Genomic DNA, 22,371 nt, shown 5'->3' with positions numbered 1-22,371 from the left:
AGGACTTTTTCGTATATCCGCCGCCTTCCCTAATCCTGAACAAATCTCTGTTAAATTAAACTGGGGGGGGGGGGGTGCTGAGGTGGGTTGGAGTGGGAGGGCAGTGGTGGGAAAGTTTCTCCCGCTTTCCTGGAGCTGGGCAGATTCTTGAAAGGAGCCGGTCGACTGGACTTGGCCATCTCCTCTGCGAAGAGGTAACGCCTGCTCAACTCTGAGACTGGCTGGGCGGCACTCTTCTAAAAGTTACGGTAACTCCCTCTTTGCCAGATCACGCGGGTTGAGTGATAAGGAGCGTCCGCGTGGGGAACGGGGATCGGCGCCAAAATGCCGCCACTCCTCAGGGGGAGCTATCAGCGTGTGGTGCTGGCTCTGGCCCGCCGCGCGGTGCTCGGCGCAGGGCCCCGCTGGTCCGCGGGCGGTTCGGGTTGCGCTCGGGACCCCCCTTTCGGAGCTGAGGAGCTGCGGGGAGAGCTGGACAGATTTGGAGGCGTCTCCGTGCGCCTGGGGAGGCTGGACGCTCTGGACCGCCTGGACCCGATCGCCTTCCAGAGGGCCTTGCAGGGCAAGTGCGCCTAGTGCGAGGCTCCCCGGGCTTCTCAGTCTTTCTCATGAAGTAACCGCGGTCCCCACCCCTGAGTCGCGCTCGAGGGAACGAGAGGGCAGGCGTGACCGGCACCTGTTTTCTGCCTGTCGTTGTTGTGGCCTTGGCGGGGAGGTCTCTGAGGCGGTTGGGTGAAACAGTAACGAGTTCAGACTCTGGCATCTGCAGCCGTTGTTTCAGGTCTTCTTTCTAGTGTGTAACCTCGAGCCAAGTTGTGTAAACCACCATTTTCTCATCCGTAAAACCAGGTAATAGGAACTGGTGGAATTGCTGAGGGATGAAATGGATAACGCGTATCAAGTGCCTCGCACAGTTTCCGCCACATACTTACCGCTTATTAAATGTTAAGTTGTTATTGTTTACTGACATTTACCGACCCTTGGTTCTGCCGGGCACTTTGACCAGGACAAAACTGTCGCATCCTAGTATAGGTGGTGGCCAGTGAATTGGCTGGAGAGGTTTGAGTGGTCGTCTTTGTACACAGGTTGGGTCAGGAGCTGTGGAGACTGTGAACTAGTTTGCGTCTGTTTTACAAAAAGCTGGTTGCTTTTTGTAATTAACCGGGGAGACTGATAGAGTGGTTTCAGTCTTTGGTAGGAAAACTCATCACTTTTGAACCTTGAGTCCACTGATAGGAAAGATAACTAGGATAGAGGAGACCTCACTTTGAGAGCCCGTTATTTGGTGGAGCAGCCGGTTTTTCAAGCTGCCCAAGGGTCCTTACAATCAAATTGAAAGCGAGGCATGAAAATTCTTCTTCTCTCATTAAGAAGGAAACTTCAGAATCTTTATCCTGTGAAGCAATATGGCGAGTGAGCATCTGTGGAAATGTAATTGAACTAGTTGTTTTAATCTTTAACTATCTTCATTTCGAAACTATTTACCCCTTCACCTTATTTTCTCTCCTCCTCAGGAACAATTGTTAACTGCCAACAGGGTTAACGGTAGGAGAATCAAATCTGTGTAATATGTGTGGTTAGACACAGGTGTTTATTGTACACATTTGTTACTTGTTAGTGATTAAAGCTCTACCTCAATCAGGAAGGCAAAGCAGAAAGTGGGTTGGATTTGGTGTCACATCCAGGTTTCAGTCTTCCCTGGTGGCTCAGCTGGTAAAGAACCCACCTGCAACTTGGGAGACCTGGGTTCGATCCCCGGGTTGGGAAGATCCCCTGGAGAAGGGAATGGCTAGCCACTCCAGTATTCTGGCCTGGAGAATTCCATGGACTATATGGTCCATGGGGTTGCAAAGAGTCGGACACGACTGAGTGGCTCTCTCTTTGACCAGGTTTCAAGTCCCATGTTCTGCCACATGCTTAACCAGGCATTAGGATAACCACCACTGAAAATATCTGCCCCTTAGGTTGCTTATGTGAATAATGCCAGCTCTAGTTACTTTACTGGATAGGTGTGGTGATCAAAGATAAATTACATGAGACTAATTTATAAACTCTGAAGTCTTACATTACATACTTTTTAATAAAATCCTAGTACACTCACTAAGTGCTGGATACTGTTTTAAGGACTTCAAAATTATTAACTCATTTAGTCCTTATAACCTATGAGGTAGGTACTATTATTATCCACATTTCAAAGATGATGGTACTGACAGATTAACTTCTCCTGGCTCTAGAAGTTGTTCTTGCTGCACTATAAGAACCATTGCTGGTTTTTTGTTATTGAGTCAAACAAAACTGAATGATGTTGCCTGTAAAAAGAAACAAATAAATAATCTGAGAAGAAAGCCTGATAGGAAGTCTAAATCTGTTCTTTTCAAGCAAATAGAACTGATTGTATATAATGTATTAGCAATAGTTGTTTTGCACCTTTGGACGTGAGGTCTATTCTTTTTACTGTTCCTGTTATAAACTAAATTTAGGTGAAGACATATTTGTGTTGTTAAGCTTCACAAATATCTGTGTGAGTGGGGAAATAACGCTGATTCTGATCTTTGCTATGCCACTCACTAGCTTTGTGACTTTACACAGCCAGTCATTTAATAAATGTGAATTGAGCCCAAGCATAAAATCATGTTAACCTGGAGGATTGCAGATGCACAAAATATTGTGTGTGTGCATGCTCAGTCATGTCCAACTCTTTGCAACCCCATGGACTGTAGCCTGCCAGGCTCCTCTGCCCACAGAATATTAGGATTAGAAAAATAAATGACAAAAGATGTCATTAGGCATTGTGTAGTAAGTTCTAGTAAATCTATTAGAGGAGTTAAGTTCACATTTGGAAAGCATTTAGGGAAAGCTTATTGTCAAAAGAGGTGGTATGTGAACTCACTTTGAAGGATATATTTGAGCTAAGTAATGAGGGACAGGAGGAAAAATTAAAGTTTATTAGCAAAAAAAAAGAGGGGGAAAAATTTTTTTTAAATGATTCTTAGACTTTAAGCATTGGAGCCAGAAGTATACCGGTAAATAAAAACTACTTGAGGATGGCTATAGGAGTCAGTTTTGAATACAGGTATGAAGTTTGAAGCAGCAGCTTTCAGAATATGAAAGCAGCTGGAGAGCAGCAAAATTCAGTGTTCAGTGAGATCAGGACTGGGCAAGCAGCATTATATAGTTAGCTGAAGCAGTGGGAGTGGACAGATTCTCCAAGTCAGAGTGTGAAGATAAAAAATAGTAAACAAGTGGCTTCAGCTTTTTCAGAACTTTTTTTTCATGAACTTTCAGAGCTTCAGCTTTTTCCCTTGACTGGAGTGATTGGAAAGGAAGACTTGGGAACTTCCTGTGGTGATCAAAATCTTCTGTAATCCTGACTGGAATGTGGACTACACAAGTGAATGCATAGGTCAAAACTCAAATGTTCGCTTAGGATTTATGCATTTCACTTTATGTAACTATGTCAGTTTTTAAGAAGATACCAGAGAAAGTTCGATATGAGAAGGATGTGACAGGACCCCATAGCCCCAAATCAAGAAGTCTATTAGGGCCCCAAGTTGTTTGTCACTGTGTTAGTCACACTGACTTTGCAAGAGTAGAGAAACAATGGTCCTTAACAGGGAGATGCTTACCTCAGAGGCTGTGGAAGAGGAGGGAATGGAATCTAACCATTAAATAAATGATACAGTCTTTTCCGCTCTCTCCACACACATTTTGTAGGATTAATGTAAAGACCGAGATGGTGGATAGAGAAAGGGATCTGAAAAGTTTTTCTAAAATTGTTAAGTATTCATTTCTTTACCTATAAAGTTAGCGGTGACCATACTTGCCTTTTGTGTTGTGAGAACTTAAAATACTGTATCTAAAATGTCTGGATTTTAGTAAGGGCCAGATAAATGTTAGCATCTTTTTCCCCCAACTCAATCTTAAGTATCAAAGTAAGAGAATTTAAAGTCAAAGACCAAAAATATATTTTAATGTTTGTCATGGTATAATTAATAATATAAGGTAAGATTACAAACAACCTACATGTCCAAAATTAGGTTAGTTAAGTAATTTGTGGTACACCTAAATGTATGAGGAAAATTATGCAGTCATTAAAAATGCTTGTTAAAGAATTTTAATGGTAACAAAATGTCTATAATCTATTGTAAAAGAAAAAAAGAAACATGTAAATTATATGTGGTATGTCAATTCCAAAATTATATTCATGGAAAAAGTGTCAAAATTTTAAATTTCTCTGTATGCTAATGTGAAGTTTTGATTTATTTTTATTTTCAAATTTTTCTAGAACTACCATACATTATTTAAAAGCAAAGTTAATTTTTAACCACCTCAAAATGTATAAACCAAAAAAACCACATACATATTTGAGACAGTAAATAAAAGCTCTTGGTAATCATTTATAAAGACTAAAACTCATTGTTAAAAAGAACAGCATTGGAACAGTAATTTAAATAGGTTTGTGCGTTCTACAATTATTGAGCACCAATTGTATGTCAGGTATTGTCAGATGATGTATAAAGATCATCGCTATATTGACTTCATTTTTAAGAAATGGTGGGGAAATTATGCTGCTGAGGTATGTTAACAGGACATTTATGGGATCCCCCCTCACCCCCTCCACCACCACCCACCAAGTGGAGCTTAAATATGACTTACTGGAGGAAGTGACACCCAGAGATGAGTTTTAATTTATTCCAGTTTTCTCTCTGGAAAATATTTATAGATGTCTGTTTTCTGCGTTTCAGCTGCAGTACAGAAATGGAGATCAGAAGGTAAGGTAGCAGTGTGGCTGCACATTCCCATCCTCCAGAGTCGATTTATTGCCCCTGCCGCTTCCCTGGGCTTCTGCTTTCACCACGCGGAATTGAATTCATCTGTGCTGTCTCTGTGGCTGGGAGATGGGCCCAGCAGGTTACCAGGATACGCTACACATCAAGTGGGAGTTGCAGGTCAGTCTCAAACTGAAGATAATCAGAATCAACTGTTAGAGGGCTACCTCATTTCTTCTTCCAGCTGAAAGTGAAGTTGCTCGGTCGTGTCCGACTCTTTGCGACCCCATGGCCTATAGCCCGCCAGGCTCCTCCGTCCATAGGATTTTCAAGGCAAGAACACTGGAGTGGGTTGCCATTCCCTTCACCAGGGGACTCTTCCCTACCCAGGAATTGAACCCGGGTCTCCCACATTGCAGGCAGGCTCTTTACCATCTGAGCCACACTTTATTCATGTGGAATGAATAATTTGATTAAATGATTATCTTCCTTCCAACTGGAGCGCTAGTGCTTTAAAGAGATGAAGTTTGCCTTATGAATCAGCAGAGGGCAGCACAGAGAACAAGCAAGTTTAGTTTTCCAAAGGATATGTTTGAACATGTTTTACACAGACATTTGAACTTCACTGCTGAAGGAGGAATAGTTAATTGGGATCCAGGAATAGATCATTTCATTATGGTACAGCATGTTAGTATGAATTGTGTGATTTAATAAAACTGTAAAGTTGAATTTAAGGTAAAGCAAACCAGTTTCTCAGTGATTTGAACATGACTTTTTTAAAAAATTTATTTACTTTTTAGATTCCATATATATGTGTTAGTAAGGAAAATTGCAGTATTATGTTGGTTGGCCATTACTTCTTAAAGATATTTGACTTAAGGAAGTCATTGTGCCAAACAGTTGTGAAAATAGTATAATTTAAATAAAGAATTTTGAAGTCAGTGGTTAGCTTGAGTGCTTTGAGTTAAGACAGGAATTCTCAAATTGTGTGTGCACATGCTTACACACTCGTATCTGACTCTCTGACTCCATGGACTGTAGTCCGCCAGGCTCTTCTGTCCACGGAATTTTCCAGGTAAGACTATAGAGTACATCAGAATCACCTGGAGGGGTTGTTGAAGCAGATTGCTGGGCCCCAGCCTCAGGAGTTTTTAATTCATTTGATCTGAGGTAGGGCCCGAAAATTGCCATTCAAATAAATTCTCTGCAGCTGCAGCTGCTGGTATTGATGCTGGTTCTCTAGGATGACCCTTTGAGAACAAGGGTTAAGAAAACTCTCAGGTTTTCAGAAAAATGAAAATAGGAAAGAATCCTTCTAATTTATTACAAGGCAGTAATGTGTATTGTAATTTATTAATAATAGCATCATTTGCCTTCATATAATTAGTAAGTTTTGAAAGGTAGTTCTCATCTTCAGAGTCTTCTAAGGAGTTGTTCAAGGATTTCTAGTGTTTTCTCTGTCCACGGTCTCACTACCCTGTAGCAAATAGAGGCAATTCAGCTTTCCATTCATCTCTGCTTCAAAAGACCCCTTGAAAATTTGATGACAGTCTTACACTGCTTAAGAAAGACATAATTATCAGCTCATTGGTACAGACTTTCAAATTAGAGTTTCCAGTTAGTACTAGAGAACTGGTAATACATGCATATAGAATCACCTATGAAGAACTTGTTTATAAATAAGTACTATATATTATGGTTAAGATATGCCATAGGAGTTTAGGGGATGAGAGATCTGGAACTTGACCAGAGTTTTGAAGAATAACCAGGATTTGAAGTGGCCATAGGGGTCAGAAGATACTGTAAGACATTTTTCTAGAAAGATACAGTTTTTTTTAGATGAAGAGAACATAGTTGACATTTTTTTGTTAAAAGCTACAAGATGTAGCTGGTTAAGGAAGTCAGAACATACCACCCTCAAATATGCCAAAGTGAAGACAATTGAGAGATAGCAGGAAGGGCTCTCTGCCTGACCCTTTCTACCTAAAAGCAGGGCATAAATTTTTTCTATCATAAAGAGGAGAACATTATCACCAGAGATGGGAAGTTGACATTGAGATAAATCTGTACAAACCTTATGAGATAACAGGTAAAAAAGGTGTTAATCACTCAGTCATGTCTGACTCTTTGCAACCCCGTGGACTGTAGCCCTCCAGGTTCCTCTGTCCATGGAATCCTCCAGGCCTGAATACTGGGGTAGGTTGCCATTTCCTTCTCTAAGGGATCTTTCCAACCCAGGGATCGAACTGGTGTCTCCCGCAGTACGGACAGATTCTTTACCATCAGTACAAACCTTATGAAAACAACCATTATATTCTGCTAGTTTCCCCATATAGTTAATTCCTTGGCACTTTTTTTTTTTTTTTTTTTTACCGTTTACCGCCCCTAGAACAAAGCCCTCTTTCTTTTGTCATTTCTGCACAATTTTTCCCTCTTTCCTAGAATGGTATATAAGCCCCTGGGTCTAAACACTTTGAGGAGGTTTTCATTTCTGTGGAGACCTCCACCCAGGCCACATGGTAATATTAACACCAAATGAAATGTACATATTTCTTATCCATTAATCTGTCATATGTCAATTCAGCTCAGGTCTCAGACACAGAGCTGAAGTAAGTAAAGGGAAAAAAATCTTTCCTCCTCTACATTGCAATGGAGTGAGCTATGGCTTTCCTACTGTCTTCAAACAGCAAGCTTCTATCTGTCTCTGAGCTTTTAAACCTACTGGCTTCTCTTCCTGCAGTGCTCTTCCAGAGGGCTTTGTGTATTGAGCTCTTTAGAGCTGAAATATCTCCTCAGAAAAGTTTCTGACCTTCCTGCATAAAATAGTCCTCCCACCTGCCAATCTCATCATCCTTTATCCAGCTCTGTTTTTTTTTTTTTTTTTAATTTATTTATTTGGCCATGCCAGGTCTTAGTTGCAGCGTGCGAAGCCTTAGTTGTGGCATGTGGGATCTAGTTCCCCCACCAGGGATCAAACCCAAGCCCTCTGTATTGGGAGCATGGAGTCTTAGCCACTGGACCACCAGGGAAGTTCCCAGCTTTTTTTTGTTTGTAGAACTTATCACAATTTGAAATTATCATGTCCTTAATTGTCCCAACAATAATGTGAAGTCCAGGAAGGCAAATATTTTATGTCTTGTTTACCTCTTAATCCTCAGACTAAACACAGTGTCAAGCTTCCCGGGTGGCACAGTGGTAAAGAATTTGCCTGCCAATGCAGGAGACACAGAAGACACAAGTTTGATTCCTGGGCCAGGAAGATACCCTGGAGAAGGGAATGGCAACCCAATCCAGTATTCTTGCCTGGGGAATTCCATGCACAGAGAAGCCTGGCAGGCTGCAATCCATGGAGTTGCAAAGAGGTGGATACAGCTGAGCATGCTTGCAAAAATACAGTGTCTGGTATAACCTAGGTCCTCAATAAATATTTCTTGAATGAATGGTTGGATAGATCTTCAAATGGTAATGTCAGCCTTCTGAAAAGGCAGTTGTGTGGTGAAGGTACAGTATTGGACAGCGAGAGTACCTGCTTGTGACCCAGAAAGGACATCATTTTAAGGCTTTGAGAAGTTGGGCACTCAAAACTATACCACACACAGGATTTTTATTAAAAATAGTATAGTACCTGTCTAGTCATCATAATATGATAATTGAATCCCTAATCTCTTTGGGTTTCAGTTCACTTCAGTCAGTCACTCAGTCATGTCTGACTCTCTATGACCCCATGAACTGCAGCATGCCAGGCCTGCCTGTCCATCCCCAACTCCCGGAGTTTACTCAAACTCATGTCCATTGAGTTAGTGATGGCATCCAACCATCTCATCCTCTGTCATCCCCTTTTCCTCCCACCGTCCATCTTTCCCCAGCATCAGGGTCTTTTCAAATGAGTCAGCTCTTCACATCAAGTGGCCAAAGTATTGGACTTTCAGCTTTAGCATCAGTCCTTCCAATGAATATTCAGGACTGATCTCCTTTAGGATGGACTGGTTGGATCTCCTTGCAGTCCAAGGGACTCTCAAGAGTCTTCTCCACCACCACAGTTCAAAAGCATCAATTCTTCGGTGTTCAGCTTTCTTTATAGTCCAACTCTCACATCCATACATGACCACTGGAAAAACCATAGCTTTGACTAGATGGACCTTTGTTGGCAAAGTAATGTCTCTGCTTAATATGCTGTCTAGGTTGGTCAAACTTTTCTTCCAAGGAGCAAATGTATTTTAATTTCATGGCTGCAGTCACTATCTGCAGTGATTTTGGAGCCCCCCAAAATAGTCTGTTGTTTCCACTGTTTCCCTGTTTTCACTGTTTCTTTGGGTTTACTTAGCTTCTATGTTGTGACCAGCAGAGGTCGCTCACATTGTGTTTAACAGTGCTGTTTTCGCCTCATGTTTATAGTGAACCAGGGAAGAGTTCCCGAGAAGGCAATGGCACCCCACTCCAGTACTCTTGCCTGGAAAATCCCATGGATGGAGGAGCCAGCCTGGTAGGCTGCAATCCATGGGGTCTCGAAGAGTCGGACACAGCTAGCTGAGCGACTTCACTTTCACTTTTTACTTTCATTCATTGGAGTAGGAAATGGCAGCCCACTCCAATATTCTTGCCTGGAGAATCCCAGGGACGATGTAACCTGGTGGGCTACCGTCTGTGGGGTCGCACAGAGTCAGACACGACTGAAGCGACTTAGCAGCAGCAGCAGGGAAAAGTTTGATTTGTGTAATGACAAATTAACAAAAATTAAGAGTAGATTTTCTTGGTATTTCTTTGGCATTCAACTCATGTAAAGTCCAGTTAAATTATTTGTTGTTAAGTTGCTAAGATATTTCCAACTCTTTGTGACGCCATGGACTAGAGCACTTCAGGCTTCCCTGTCCTTCACTGTCTCCTGCAGTTTGCTCAAACTCATGTCTTATTGAGTCATTGATGTCATCCAGCCATCTCATCCTCTGTCACCCCCTTCTCCTCCTGCCCTCAATCTTTCCCAGCATCCAGGGTCTTTTCCAATGAGTTGGCTGTTTGTATCAGCTGGCCAGAATATTAGAGCTCCAGCATCAGTCTGTCCAATGAGTATTCAGGGTTGATTTCCTTTAGGATTGACTGGTTTGATCTCCTTGCAGTCCAAGGGACTGTGAGGGTCTTTTCCAGCACTACAGTTCAAAAGCATCAATTCTTTGGTGTTGAGCCTTCTTTGTGGTCCAGTGCTGACACCTGTACATGACTACTGGAAAAAACCATAGCTTTGACTATACAGACTTTTGTCAGCAAAGTGATGTCTCTGCTTTTTATATGCTCTCTAGGTTTGTATAGCTTTCTTCCAAGGAGCAAGCATCTTTTAATTTCATGCCTATAGTTGCCATCAACAGTGATTTTGAAGCCCAAGAAAATAAAATCTGCCACTGTTTCTACTTTCTCCCCAGCTGTTTGCCATGAAGTTATGGGATGGGATGCCATGATCTTAGTTTTTCAAATGTTGAGTTTTAAACCAGCTTTTTCACACTCCTCTTGCATGCTCCTCAAGAGGCTCTTTAGCTCTTCACTGTCTGCCATTAAACTGGTATCATCTGCATATCTGAGGTTGTTGATATTTCACCCTCAATCTTAGATTCCAGCTTGTGCTTCATCCATCCTGGCATTTCACATGATGTACACTGTATATAAGTTAAATAAGCAGGGTAACAGTATATAGCCTTAACATACTCCTTTCCCCATTTTGAACCAGTCCATTGTTCCATGTCCAGTTCTAACTGTTGTTTCTTGACCTGCATACAGATTTCTCAGGAGGCAGGTTAGGTGGTCTGGTATTCCCATCTCTTTAAGGATTTTCCACAGTTTGTTGTGATCCACACAGTCAAGGGTTTTAGCGTAGTCAGTGAAGCAGAAGTAGATGTTTTTCTGGAATTCCCTTTTTCTATGATCCAGTGGATTTTGGCAATTTGATGGCTGGTTCTGCTGCCTTTTCTAAATCCACCTTGTACATAACAGAAGTTTTCAGTTCACATACTGTTGAAGCTTAGCCTGAAAGATTTGGAGCATTACCTTGCTAGGATGTGAAATGAGTGAAATTGTATGGTGGTTTGAACATTCTTTGGCATTGCTCTTCTTTGGAATTGGAGTGAAACTGACCTTTTCTAGTCCTGTGGCCACTGCTGTTTTCCAAATATGCTGGCATGTTGAGTGCAGCACTTTAACAGCATCATCTCTTAGGATTTTAAATAGCTCATCTGGAATTCCATCACTGCTACTAGCTTTGTTTGTAGTAATGCTTCCTAGGGCCCACTCAACCAAGTATAGTTTATATTTTCTAATAGAAGCCAACATTAATGTTAATTATCTCACTTTGTGGTTTTCTTTCTTGACTTTGAAGTGCTAAAATGGGATGTTTAAATTTCAGAGAAAATTCTTCCGTTTGTTGCATATATCTATCCCCTACTGTATTGTATCTGTAATATTTATTACCAACTCACTGACGTGACTTAGCAGCAGCAGCAGCATGTTCTATATGAGCTTCCCAGGTGGTGCAGTGGTAAAGAATTCACCTGCCAGGCAGGAGACACAGGAGATTTGGGTTCAATCCCTGGATCAGGAAGATCCTCTGGAGTAGGAAATGGCAACTGACTCCAGTATCCTTCCCTGGATAATTGCATGGACAGAAGCGCCTGGTGGGCCACAGTCCATGGGATTGCAGAGTACTACACGACCAAGTGACTACCATCACCAGGTGGCGCTAGTGGTAAATAATCCACCTGCCAATGCAGGAGAAGTAACAGAGGTTCTATCCCTGGGTGGGAAAGATACCCTGGAGTAGGAAATGGCAACCCACTTCAGTGTTTTTGCCTGGAGAATCCCATGGGCAGAGGAACCTGGTGGCTACAGTCCATAGGGTCGCAAAAAATCAGACACTACTGAATCAGCTTAGCTTGCACACATGTTCTACATAATTTATTTTTCATTTGTAACCTTCTCGTACCAGCCTCAGAATAAGAGCCTCATAATGATAGGGCATTTTGTTCACCACTGTATCCTTGTGGTTCAGTTGCTCGGTTGTGTATGATTCTTTGAGACTGTATCCTTAGCAATTGGAAAAGTGCCTGACACAAAAAAAGATCTCAATTCATGTACTATAAATATAGAACCTACATGTAGTATATATAGGAGCTCAATTAATATTGAATGAATGAATAGAAAATATATTTTTAACAATATCTTCCTACATTATATAAATACAAATAATGTTTAAATTATAGCCTTTAAAGAAAATGCAGATCTTTACGTGAAAGTTGTTCAGTAGTGTCTGACTCTGTGACCCCATGGACTGCAGTCTGGAATTCTCCAGGCCAGAATACTGGAGTGGGTAGCCTTTCCCTTCTCCAGGGTATCTTCCCAACCTAGGGATCAAACCCAGGTCTCCCATATTGCAGGCAGATTCTTTACCAGCTGAGCCACAAGGGAAGCCTAAGAATACTGGAGTGGGTAGTCTATCCCTACTCCAGCAGATCTTCCCGACCCAGGAATCGAACCCGGGCCTCCTGCATTGCAGGTGGATTCTTTACCAACTGAGCTATCAGGGAAGCTCTGGATCATTAAAGTTGTCATTTTTATTTTTGACCTAGCATTACCCAAGGACAGAAAAAACTAATTTTTGTGCCCCTAATATCTAGCAAAATGCCTAGTGTGCTGGGCAGTGTATATGTTGAATGAATAAATCAAAGAAATGGTCTAGAACTTTAAAAATATAAACTGTTGATTAAAAAGTATTCTGTAGCAACATATTGGTAAGTTATAAAGTTGTGTACATAATGTGATAAGGGAATTTAAGTGACTTTAAGGAAGAGTCTTGAACTGAATGTTGAGATATTTGAGATTTGGATCATGTTTATACATAGTGATTCAAGGAATAAATATCAGAATGGAAAAATCAATCCATTGATTCAATGGATATTTTTAAGCACTTAAAATTGGACACTAAATGCTTAATAGAAAGAATATTTTAACTGTATCATCAGGAATAGATGATCTAGAGAAGGAGATACAAATGATTATTCTGTAAGATAGCATATGCTAGAACCATCGTTGTTACTTTCAGCCATTAAAAGACCCAAGATGACTGAGCAATTGGTTTCTTACTGAAGTTAACTCTTCATGGATGAGGTGGTTATTTGAACTAGGCCTTCAGATGACCACAGGTAATAGTGTGGGAGTAATCTGAGGTGAAGGAAATTCATATTTCTCGATTATCTTTTTCCCCCAACAGGAGCTGTATTTGATGAAAATACTGGAAAAATACTGGTCGTCCAAGATCGAAATAAAGTAAGTTGCTTCTTCTTTATAGTTTCTTTCTAAATGTTTACTTCTGTGTAGAGAAAAATAATGTGTGGAAACTTTGATTTGCTTAAAAAATTATAGATTTTTTAATTTACTGCAGTCAGTATTTTTATTGACATATGGTTGATTTACAGTGTGTTAATTTCTGCTGTGTAGCAGTGATTCAATTATACATACATACACATTTCTTTTTTGTCTATTCCATTAAAGTTTATCAAAGGATATTGAGTATAGTTCCTTGTGCTATAAAGTAGAGCCTAGTTGTTTATTCATTGTATGTATAAAAGCATACATCTGCTAACTCCAATCTCCATCTCTCCCCCAACCGCCTCCCCTGTGGCAACCACCAGTTTGTTCTGTATGTCCATGATTCTGTTTCAGTTTCATAGATCAGTTTGTATCATATTTTAGAATCCACATATGAATGATAGCATATAGTATTTATCTTTCTGACTTTACGTAGTGTGATAATCTCTAGTTCCATTCATGTTGCTGCAAGTAGCATTATTTCATTCTTTTTTTTTCCCAAAGGTTATTTAATCTTTTGACTGTGGTGGATCTTCATTGCTGCATGCAGGCTTTCTTCAGTTGTTCTGAGCAGGGGCTACTTTGCATTGTAGTGTGCAGCCTTCTCATTGAGGTGGCTTCTCTTGTTACAGAGCACAGGTCCAGTGCTCAGGCTTCAGTAGTTGTAGCATGTTGCAGCTTGCAGGCTCCAGAGTGCTGGCTCATTATTGTTCCACACGGGCTCGGCAGCTCCACAGCATATGGGACCCTTCAGTACCAGAGGTCAAGCCAGTGTCCCTTGCATTGCAAGGCAGATTCTTAACCACTGGACAACCAGGGAAGCCCTGTCTTGTTCTTTTTTTATGGATGAGTAGTATTCTATTATGTGTATATATATATGTACCACATCTTTTTACAGGTTTTTCTATTAAATGGTAGCTTTGGTGATACAGAATTCTATTATATTTTCTGTTGACCAATCATGATACAACAGTATTAAGTGAGTAATAGTTACATAATCACACCTGTAAAATATTTTGATCAGTCTTCACAGTCAATAGCCAGACAAAAAATAAAAGATAATTACAATTGCAAACCATAATGGAAACATGATTAATCTAACAATAGAATAATTACATACAGTTTGGGGGTGTCAAGCAGAGTGATGTGGTAAGTGAAAGTGCATACATGCACATGTTTTCATTGACCCAGCCAGTGTATGTCTTTTGTTTGATACATTTAATCCATTTACCTTTAAGATAATTATTGATATATATGATCCTATTACCATTTTCTTAATTGTTTTGGGTTTATTTTCTGTAGGTCTTTTCCTTCTCTTCTGTTTACTGCCTAGAAAGTTCCTTTAACATTTATGGTAAAGCTGGTTTGGTGGTGCTGAATTCTCTTAACTTTACTTGTCTGGAAAGCTTGATTTCTCCATCAAATCTAAGTGAGAGTCTTGAATTCTTTTTCTGGGAGGTTGCCTATCTCCTTCATTTAGTTGTTTTTGGGGGGGTTTTATCTTGTCCCTTCCTCTGGGACATAAATTTCTGCTTTTTCATCCTGATTAGCTTTCTTTAATATGGTTTTTGTTCTAGCTCTCATGAACTGTGGTTCTTCTTACTTCTTCTGTCTTGCTCTGGTGGGTAGGACCTTGCTGGTAAATCTTTTATCCAATTATCTGCTTATGGGTGGAGTTGTGCTCCCTCCTTGTTAGTTGTTTGGCCTGAGGAGACCCAGCCCTGGGGTCTAAGGGCTCTGTTTTTGCTGTTGTTCAGTTGCCCAGTTCTGTCCGACTCTTTGCCACCCCATGAACTGCAGCAGGCCAGGCCTCCCTGTCCCACACCATCTCCCAGAGTTTGCCCAAGTTCATATCCATTGCATCAGTGGTGCCATCCAGCCATCTCATCCTCTGACACCTTCTTCTGCCTTCGATCTTTCGCAGCATCCAAGGTCTTTTCCAGTGAGTCGACTGTTCGCATCAGGTGACCAAAATATTGTAGCTTCAGCATCAGTCCTTCCAGTGAATATTCAGGGTTGATTTCCTTTAAGACAGACTGGTTTGATCTTCTTGCTGTCCAAGGGACTCTTCAAGAGTCTTCAGCACCACAGTTCAAAGGCATCAATTCTTCTGCACTCTGCCTTCTCTATGGTTCAACTCTCACAACCATATATGGTCATTGGAAAGACTATAACCTTAACTATATGGACCTTTGTCAGCAAAGGGATATCTTTGCTTTTCAATACACTATCTAGGCTTGTCATACCTTTCATGCCAAGAAGCATTTGTCTTCTGATTTCATGACTCCAGTCCCCATCCGCAGTGATTTTAGAGCCCAAGAAGAGGATGTCTTTTACTTCTTCCATCCTTTCCCCTTCTACTTGCCATGAAGTGATGGGGCCAGATGCCATGATCTTAGTTTTTAGGGTATTTACTTTTAAGCAGGCTTTTTCAATTTCCTCCTTCACCCTCATCAAGAGGTTCTTTAGTTCCTCTTTGCTTTTTGCCATTAGAGTGGTATCATCTGCATACATGAGGTAGTTGATGTTTCTCCTGCCAATCTTGACTCTAGGTTGTAACATCCAGCCTGGCATTTCCCATGATGTGCTCTGTGTATAAGTTAAATAAACAGGGTGACAACAGACAGCCTTGTCATACTCCTTTCTCAATCCTGAACCAGCCAGTTGTTCCATACACGGTTCTAACTGTTGCTTCTTGACTTGCAAACATGTTTCTCAGGAGAGAGGTAAGAGGTCTAATATTCCCATCTCTTTGAGATTTTTCCACAGTTTGTTATGATCCACACAGTGCAAGGCTTTAGCGTAGTTAGTGAAACAGGTAGATGTTTTTCTGGGAATTCCTTTGCTTTCTCTATGATCCAGCAAATGTTGGCAATTTGATTTCTGGTTCCTCTGCCTTTTCTAAACCCAGCTTGGATATCTGGAAGTTCTTGGTTCATGTAATGCTGAAGCATACCATGCAAGATTTTAAGCATGATCTTAAATGGCAACCCACTCCAGTATTCTTGCCTTGAAAATCCTATGGACAGAGGAGCCTGGCAGGCTACAGTTCATGGGGTTGCAAAGAGTCAGACATGACTGAGCGGTTTGACTTTGCCTTACTTTACTAGCATGGGAAATGAGTACAATTGTCCAGTGGTTTGAACATTCTTTAGTACCGTCCTTCTTGGGATTGGGATGAGGATTGACCTTTTCCAGTCCTATGGCCACTGCTAAGTCTTCCAGATTTGTGGACATGTTGAGTGCAGCACTTTGATAGCATTATCTTTGGGGGTTTTAAATAGCTCTACTGGAATTCCATCACATCCACTAACTTTATTGACAGCAGTGCTTTTTAAGGCCCACTTGACTTCACACTCCAGAATGTCTGGCTCTGGGTGAGTAACCATACCATTGTGGTTATCTGGTTATTTAGGGTCTTTTTTGTACAGTTCTTCATGCATTCTTTCCATCTCTTCTTAATCTCTTTGACTTCTACTAGGTCACTATTGTTTCTGTCCTTTATTGTGCCCATCTTTGGATGATTCTTCCCTTGATATTTCCAATTTTCCTGAAGCTCTAGTCTTTCTCATTCTGTTGTTTTTCTGTTTTTCTTTGCATCATTCATTGAAGAAGGCCTTCTTGTCTCTCCTTGCTATTCTCTGGAACTCTGCGTTTAGCTGGATATACCGTTCCCTTTCTCCCTTGCTTTTCACTTTTCCTCTTCAGATAACCACTTTGCCTTCTTGTTGGGGTGAGTTTGTTCACTGCCTTCTGTACTATATTACAGACCTCTGTCCATAGTTCTTCAGGCATACTGTTTACTGGTTCTAATCCCTTGAATCTATTCATCACCTCCACTGCATATTCATAGGGGATTTAAGTCATACCTGGCTAGCCTGGTGCTTTTCCCTGCTTTCTATAGTTTAAGCCTGAATTTTGCTTTGAGAAGCTGATCTGAGCCACAGTCAGCTCCAGGTCTTGATTTTGCTGACTCTAAAGAGCTTCTCCCAGAGAAGGCAATGGCACCCCACTCCAGTACTCTTGCCTGGAAAATCTCATGGACGGAGGAGCCTGGTAGGCTGTGGTCCATGGGGTCGCTAAGAGTCGGACACGACTGAGCAACTTCACTTTCACTTTTTACTTTCCTGCATTGGAGAAAGAAATGGCAACCCACTCCATTGTTCTTGCCTGGAGAATCCCAGGGACGGGAGAGCCTGGTGGGCTGCCATCTATGGGGTCGCACAGAGTCGGACACAACTGAAGTGACTTAGCAGCAGTAGCAGCAGCAAAGAGCTTCTCCATCTTCGGCTACAAAGAATGTAATCAATTTGATTTCAGTATTGACCCTTTGGTGATGTCTGTTTTGTAAAGTCGTCTCTTATATTGTTGCAAAAGGATGTTTGCTATGACCAGTGCATTCTCTTGGCAGAATTCAGTTAGCCTTTGCCCTCCTTCATTTTGTGCTCCAAGACCAAACTTGCCTGTTACTCCAGGTATCTTGACTTCCTACTTTTGCATTCCAATCCCCAGTGATGAATAGAACATGTTTTTTTGATGTTAGTTCTAGGAGATCTTCTAGGTCTTCAAGGAACTGATCAACTTCAGCTTCTTCGGCATTGGTGGTAGGGGCATAGACTTGAATTACTGTGATGTTGAATGGCTTGCCTTGGAAACAAACCCGGATCATTCTGTGGTTATTGAGGTTGCACCCAAGGATGGCATTTCAGATTCTTTTGTTGATAATGAGGACTGCTCCATTTCTTCTAAGGGATTCTTGCCCACAGTAGTCGATACAGTGGTCTTCTGGATTAAATTCGTCCATTCCCATCCATTTTAGTTCATGGATTCCTAAGTTGTCGGTGTTTACTCTAGCCATGTCCTGCTTGACCATGTCCAATTTACCTTGATTCATGGACCTAATATTCCAGGTTCCTATGCAATACTGTTCTTTGCAGCATCAAATTTTACTTTCATCACCAGACACATCCACAACTGAGCATCATTTCCACTTTGGGGCCAAGCCACTTCATTCTTTCTGGGACATCTTTAGTAGGTGTCCTCTGCTCTTTCCCAGTAGCATATTGGACACCTTCTGGCCTGGGGGACTAATCCTTTAGTGTCATATCTTTTTGTCTTTTTATACAGTTCATGAAATTCTCATGGCAAGTATACTGGGATGATTTGCCATTCCCTCCTCCAGTGGATCATGTTTTGTCAGGACTTTCCACTGTGACCCATCTGTCTTGGGTGGCCCTACATAGCATGGCTCATAGCTTCATTGAGTTACACAAGGCCCTTTGCCACAACAAGGCAGTGATCTGAGAAGGGCTCTGTAGTAGGGTTAATGGTGACCCCCAGGAGGGCTTATACTAAGGGGGACCTTCCATGACTACTACTGCCGGTGCTCCAGTCCCAGTGATGAGCCCCTGCTAACCCACACCTCCACAGGAGACCCTCCAACACTAGCAGGGGTTTTGGTTAGTATCCTGTGGAGTCACTGCTCCTTTCTTCTTGGTCCTGGTATAGGCAAGGTTTTGTTTGTGCCCTCCAAGACTGGAGTCCTTGTTTCCCCCAGTCCTGTGGAAGTCCTGTAATCAAATCCCACTGGCCTTCAAGGTCAAATTACCTGGGGATTCCCAGTCCCTTTTCCAGATCCCCAGGCTGGGAACCCTGATGTGGGGTTCAGAACCTGCACAACAGTGGGAGAACTTCTTTGGTATTGTGGATCACCCACTGGGTGGTCATGGGATTTTATTTTATTGTGATTACACCCCTCCTACTATCTCTCTGCAGCTTCTTCTTTGTCTTTGGATGTGGGATATCTTTTTTTGGTGGGTTCCAGTATCCTCCTTTCAATGGTTATTCAATAGCTAGTTGCGATTTTGGTGTTCTCACAGGAGAAGATAAGCACCCATCCTTCTATTCTGCCGTCTTAAACTGGAACTACCACATCTTCATTCATGTGTGGAAGGTCATTTAGGTTGTTTCCGTGACTGGGCTATTGTAAGTAGTGCTGCTGTGAACATAAACATGCAAGTATCTTTTTGAATTTGCATTTTGCTGCATCACATGGTAATTCTATTTTTAGTTTTTTGAGGAACTTCCATTCTGTTTTCCATAGTGGCTCTACCAACTTATATTCCCAGCAATAGAGTAGAAAGATCCCCTTTTCTTCACATCCCCTCCTGCATTTGTTATTTATATAGTTTTTAGCAGTGGCTATTTTGATTGGTGTGAAGTGGTACCTCGTTGTAGTTTTAATCTGCACTTCTCTAGTAACTAGCAGTGTTGAGCATCTTTTCATGTGCTTATTGGATGTCTGTATTTCTTCTCTGGAGAAATATCTATTTAGGTGCTATGTCCCTTTTTCAATTGGGTTGTTGGTTTTGTGTTACTGAGTTGTTCAAGTTATATTTTGGAAATTAAGCCCTTGTTGGTCTCATCATTTTCAAATATTTTCTCCCATTCTGTAGGTTGTCTTTTCATTTTGTTTATGGTTTTTCCTTTGCTCTGCAAAAGCTTTTAAGTTTCATTAGGTTCCATTTGTTTATTTTCTTTTCATTTTCATTATGAGATGGGTTAGAAAAGATCTTGCTGTGATTTGTGTCAGAGTGTTCTGCCTGTGTTTTCCTCTAAGAGTTTTATAGTATCTGGCCTTATATTTAGGTCTTTAATCCATTTTGAGCTTATTTTTCTGTGTGGTGTCAGGGAGTATTCTAATTTCATTCTTCTATATGTAGCTGTCCAGTTTTCTGGGAACCACTGTCTTTTTCTCCATTGTATATTCTTGCCTCCTTTATCATAGAGTGTGTGTATGTGTGCTTAGTCATGTCCAAGTCTTTGCAACCTCATGGAATGTAGCCCGCCAGACTCCTCTGTCCATGTAATTTTCAAGGCAAGATTGCTGGAGTGGGTTGCCATTTGCTATTCCAGGCCATATTCTTGACCCAGAGATCAAACCCATGTCTCTTACATCTCCTGCATTGACAGCTGTATTCTTTACCACTGCACCATGTGAGAAGCCCTTGTCATAATTAGGTGAACATAAGTGTGTGGGTTTATCTCTGGACATTCTGTCCTGTTCCATTGATCTATATTTCTATTCGTGTGTCAGTCCCATACTGTTTTTAAATACTGATGTTAAATTGGATTGTTTACTTAATTTCTCTTTCCAGTCTTTCATTGTTAGTGTATAGAAAGGCAACAGATTTCAGTGTATTCACTTTGTATCCTGAAACTTTAATACTGAATTCATTGGTGAGCTCTAGTAGTTTTCCAGTAGCATTTTTAGAATTTTCTGTGTATCATGTCATCTGCAGTCAGTGATAATGTTACTTCTTATTTCCATTTGAGATCCCTGTTAATTTCTTTTCTTCTCTGATTGATGTAGTAGGACTTCATAAACGATGTTGAATTATAGTGGTGAGAATGCACATCCTTGACTTGTTTCTGATCTTAGAGGAAATGCTTTCAGCTTTTTACTGTTGAGTGTGATGTTAGCTATGGGTTTGTCATATATTTCCTATATACTGAGGTAGGCTCCCTCTGTGCCTACTCTCTAGAGTTTTTTTTTTTTTTTTTCCATAAATGGGTGTTTAAGTTTTTTTCAAAAGCTTTTTTCTGCATCTATTGAGATGGTCATATATTTTTATTCTTCAATTTGTTAATGTGATATATCACACTGATTGATTTGTAGGTATTGACAAACCCTTATATCCTTGAAATAAATACCACTGGATCATGATGTATGACCCTTTTAATATATTATAAAATTCAGATTGCTGGTGTTATGTTGAGGATTTTTGCGTCTGTATTCAGTGATGTTGACCTGTAATTTTCTTTTTTTGTGATATCTGTCTGATTTTGGTATCAGGGTGATGATGGGCTCATAGAATGAGTTTGGGAGTGTTCCTTCCTCTGCAGTTTTGGGGAATAATTTCAAAAGGGTGGGTGTTAACTCTTCTCTAAATGTTTGATAGAATTAGCCTGTGAAGCCTTTCAGGTCCTGGACTTTTGTTTGTTGGGAGGTTTTTAATCACAGTTTCAATACTTGTTAACAATCTGTTTATATTTTGTGTTTCTTCCTGCTCAGTTTTGGAAAATTATACCTTTCTAAGTATTTTTCCATTTCTTCTAAAATGTCTTTTATTGGTATATAGTTGCTTGTCGTAGTCCTTTATGATCCTTTGTATTTTTATGGTGTCTGTTGTAACTTGTGCTTTTTCATTTCTATTATTATTAATTCAAGCCCTTTCCCCTTTTTTCCTGATAAGTCTGGCTAAAGATTTATCAATTTAGTTAACTTTTCAAAGAACCAAGCTTTAGTTTCATTGATCTTTGCTATTTTCTTCATCTCTATTTCATTTATTTCTGCTCTAATCTTTATGATTTCTTTTTTTCTCCTCTCTTTAGGTTTTATTTTTTCTTCTTTCTCTAGTTGCTTTAAGTATAAGGCTAGGTTATGAATTTGAGATTTTTTTCTTGTTTCTGGAAGTAAGATTGGATTGCTATTAAACTTCCCTCTTAGAACTGCTTTTGCTGCATCCCATAGGTTTTGGATCATCATTTTTGTTTTTATTTGTCTCTAGGCATTTTTTGATTGCTTCTTTGATTTCTTCAGTGATCCATTAGTTATTTAATAGCATACTGTTTAGCCTCCATGTGTTTGTTTTTTATAGTTTTTCCTGTACTTGATTTCTGACCTCACAGCATTGTAGTTGGAAAAGATGCTTGACATGGTTTCAAGTTTCGTAAATTTACTGAGTCTTTTTGGTCCAAAATATCAATCCTGGAGAGCACTGCATGTGCCCTTGAGAAGCATATATATTTGCTGCTTTTGAATGGAATGCTCTATAAGTATCAGTTAAGTCCATCAGGAATAATATGTCATTTAAGGCCTGTGTTTCCCTGTTGATTTTCTGTCTGGATGATCTTTCCACTGATGAAAGTGGGCTATTAAAGTCCTCCACTATTGTATTACTGTTGATGTCTTCTTTTATGGCTATTAATATTTGCCTTATATATTGAGGTGGTCCTATGTTCAGGACATATATATTTATGATAAACCTTCTTAGATTGATCCCTTTATGTACCATCCTTCTTTGTCTTTTGTAATAGACTTTATTTTAAACTCTATTTTGTCATATAGGAGTGAATTTGAGATTTTTCTTATTTCCGGGGGTAAGATTGTATTGCTATAAATGTCCCTCTTAGAACTGTTTTTGTTTTGCTTAGGATTCTTTGGCTCTCTTTAAATTCCATTTGTATGAAGTGG

General features: G+C 40.5%; 1 protein-coding gene across 5 annotated transcripts in view; it reads left to right on the top strand.

The window, feature by feature from the left end:
- Window positions 1-22,371, top strand: part of NUDT6 (nudix hydrolase 6) — a 67,197-nt gene that overhangs the window by 58 nt on the left and 44,768 nt on the right. Inside the window, exons 1-3 of one of the 5 annotated variants that reach the window (XM_043902361.1) lie at window positions 271-562; window positions 4,746-4,949; window positions 13,018-13,073. In XM_043902361.1, the coding sequence (XP_043758296.1) occupies window positions 325-562; window positions 4,746-4,949; window positions 13,018-13,073 (498 nt within the window). In that variant the 5' untranslated portion in view covers window positions 271-324. Of the gene's footprint in view, window positions 1-270; window positions 563-883; window positions 1,432-3,146; window positions 3,404-4,745; window positions 4,950-13,017; window positions 13,074-22,371 lie in introns of those variants that run through there. The other 4 variants (XM_043902369.1, XM_043902362.1, XM_043902366.1 and 1 more) reach the window with 4 other exon arrangements.

This window comes from Cervus elaphus, chromosome 5, assembly GCF_910594005.1.
Source record: "Cervus elaphus chromosome 5, mCerEla1.1, whole genome shotgun sequence".
NCBI lineage: Eukaryota > Metazoa > Chordata > Mammalia > Artiodactyla > Cervidae > Cervus > Cervus elaphus.
This window is presented reverse-complemented; position numbering and strand designations above follow the sequence as displayed.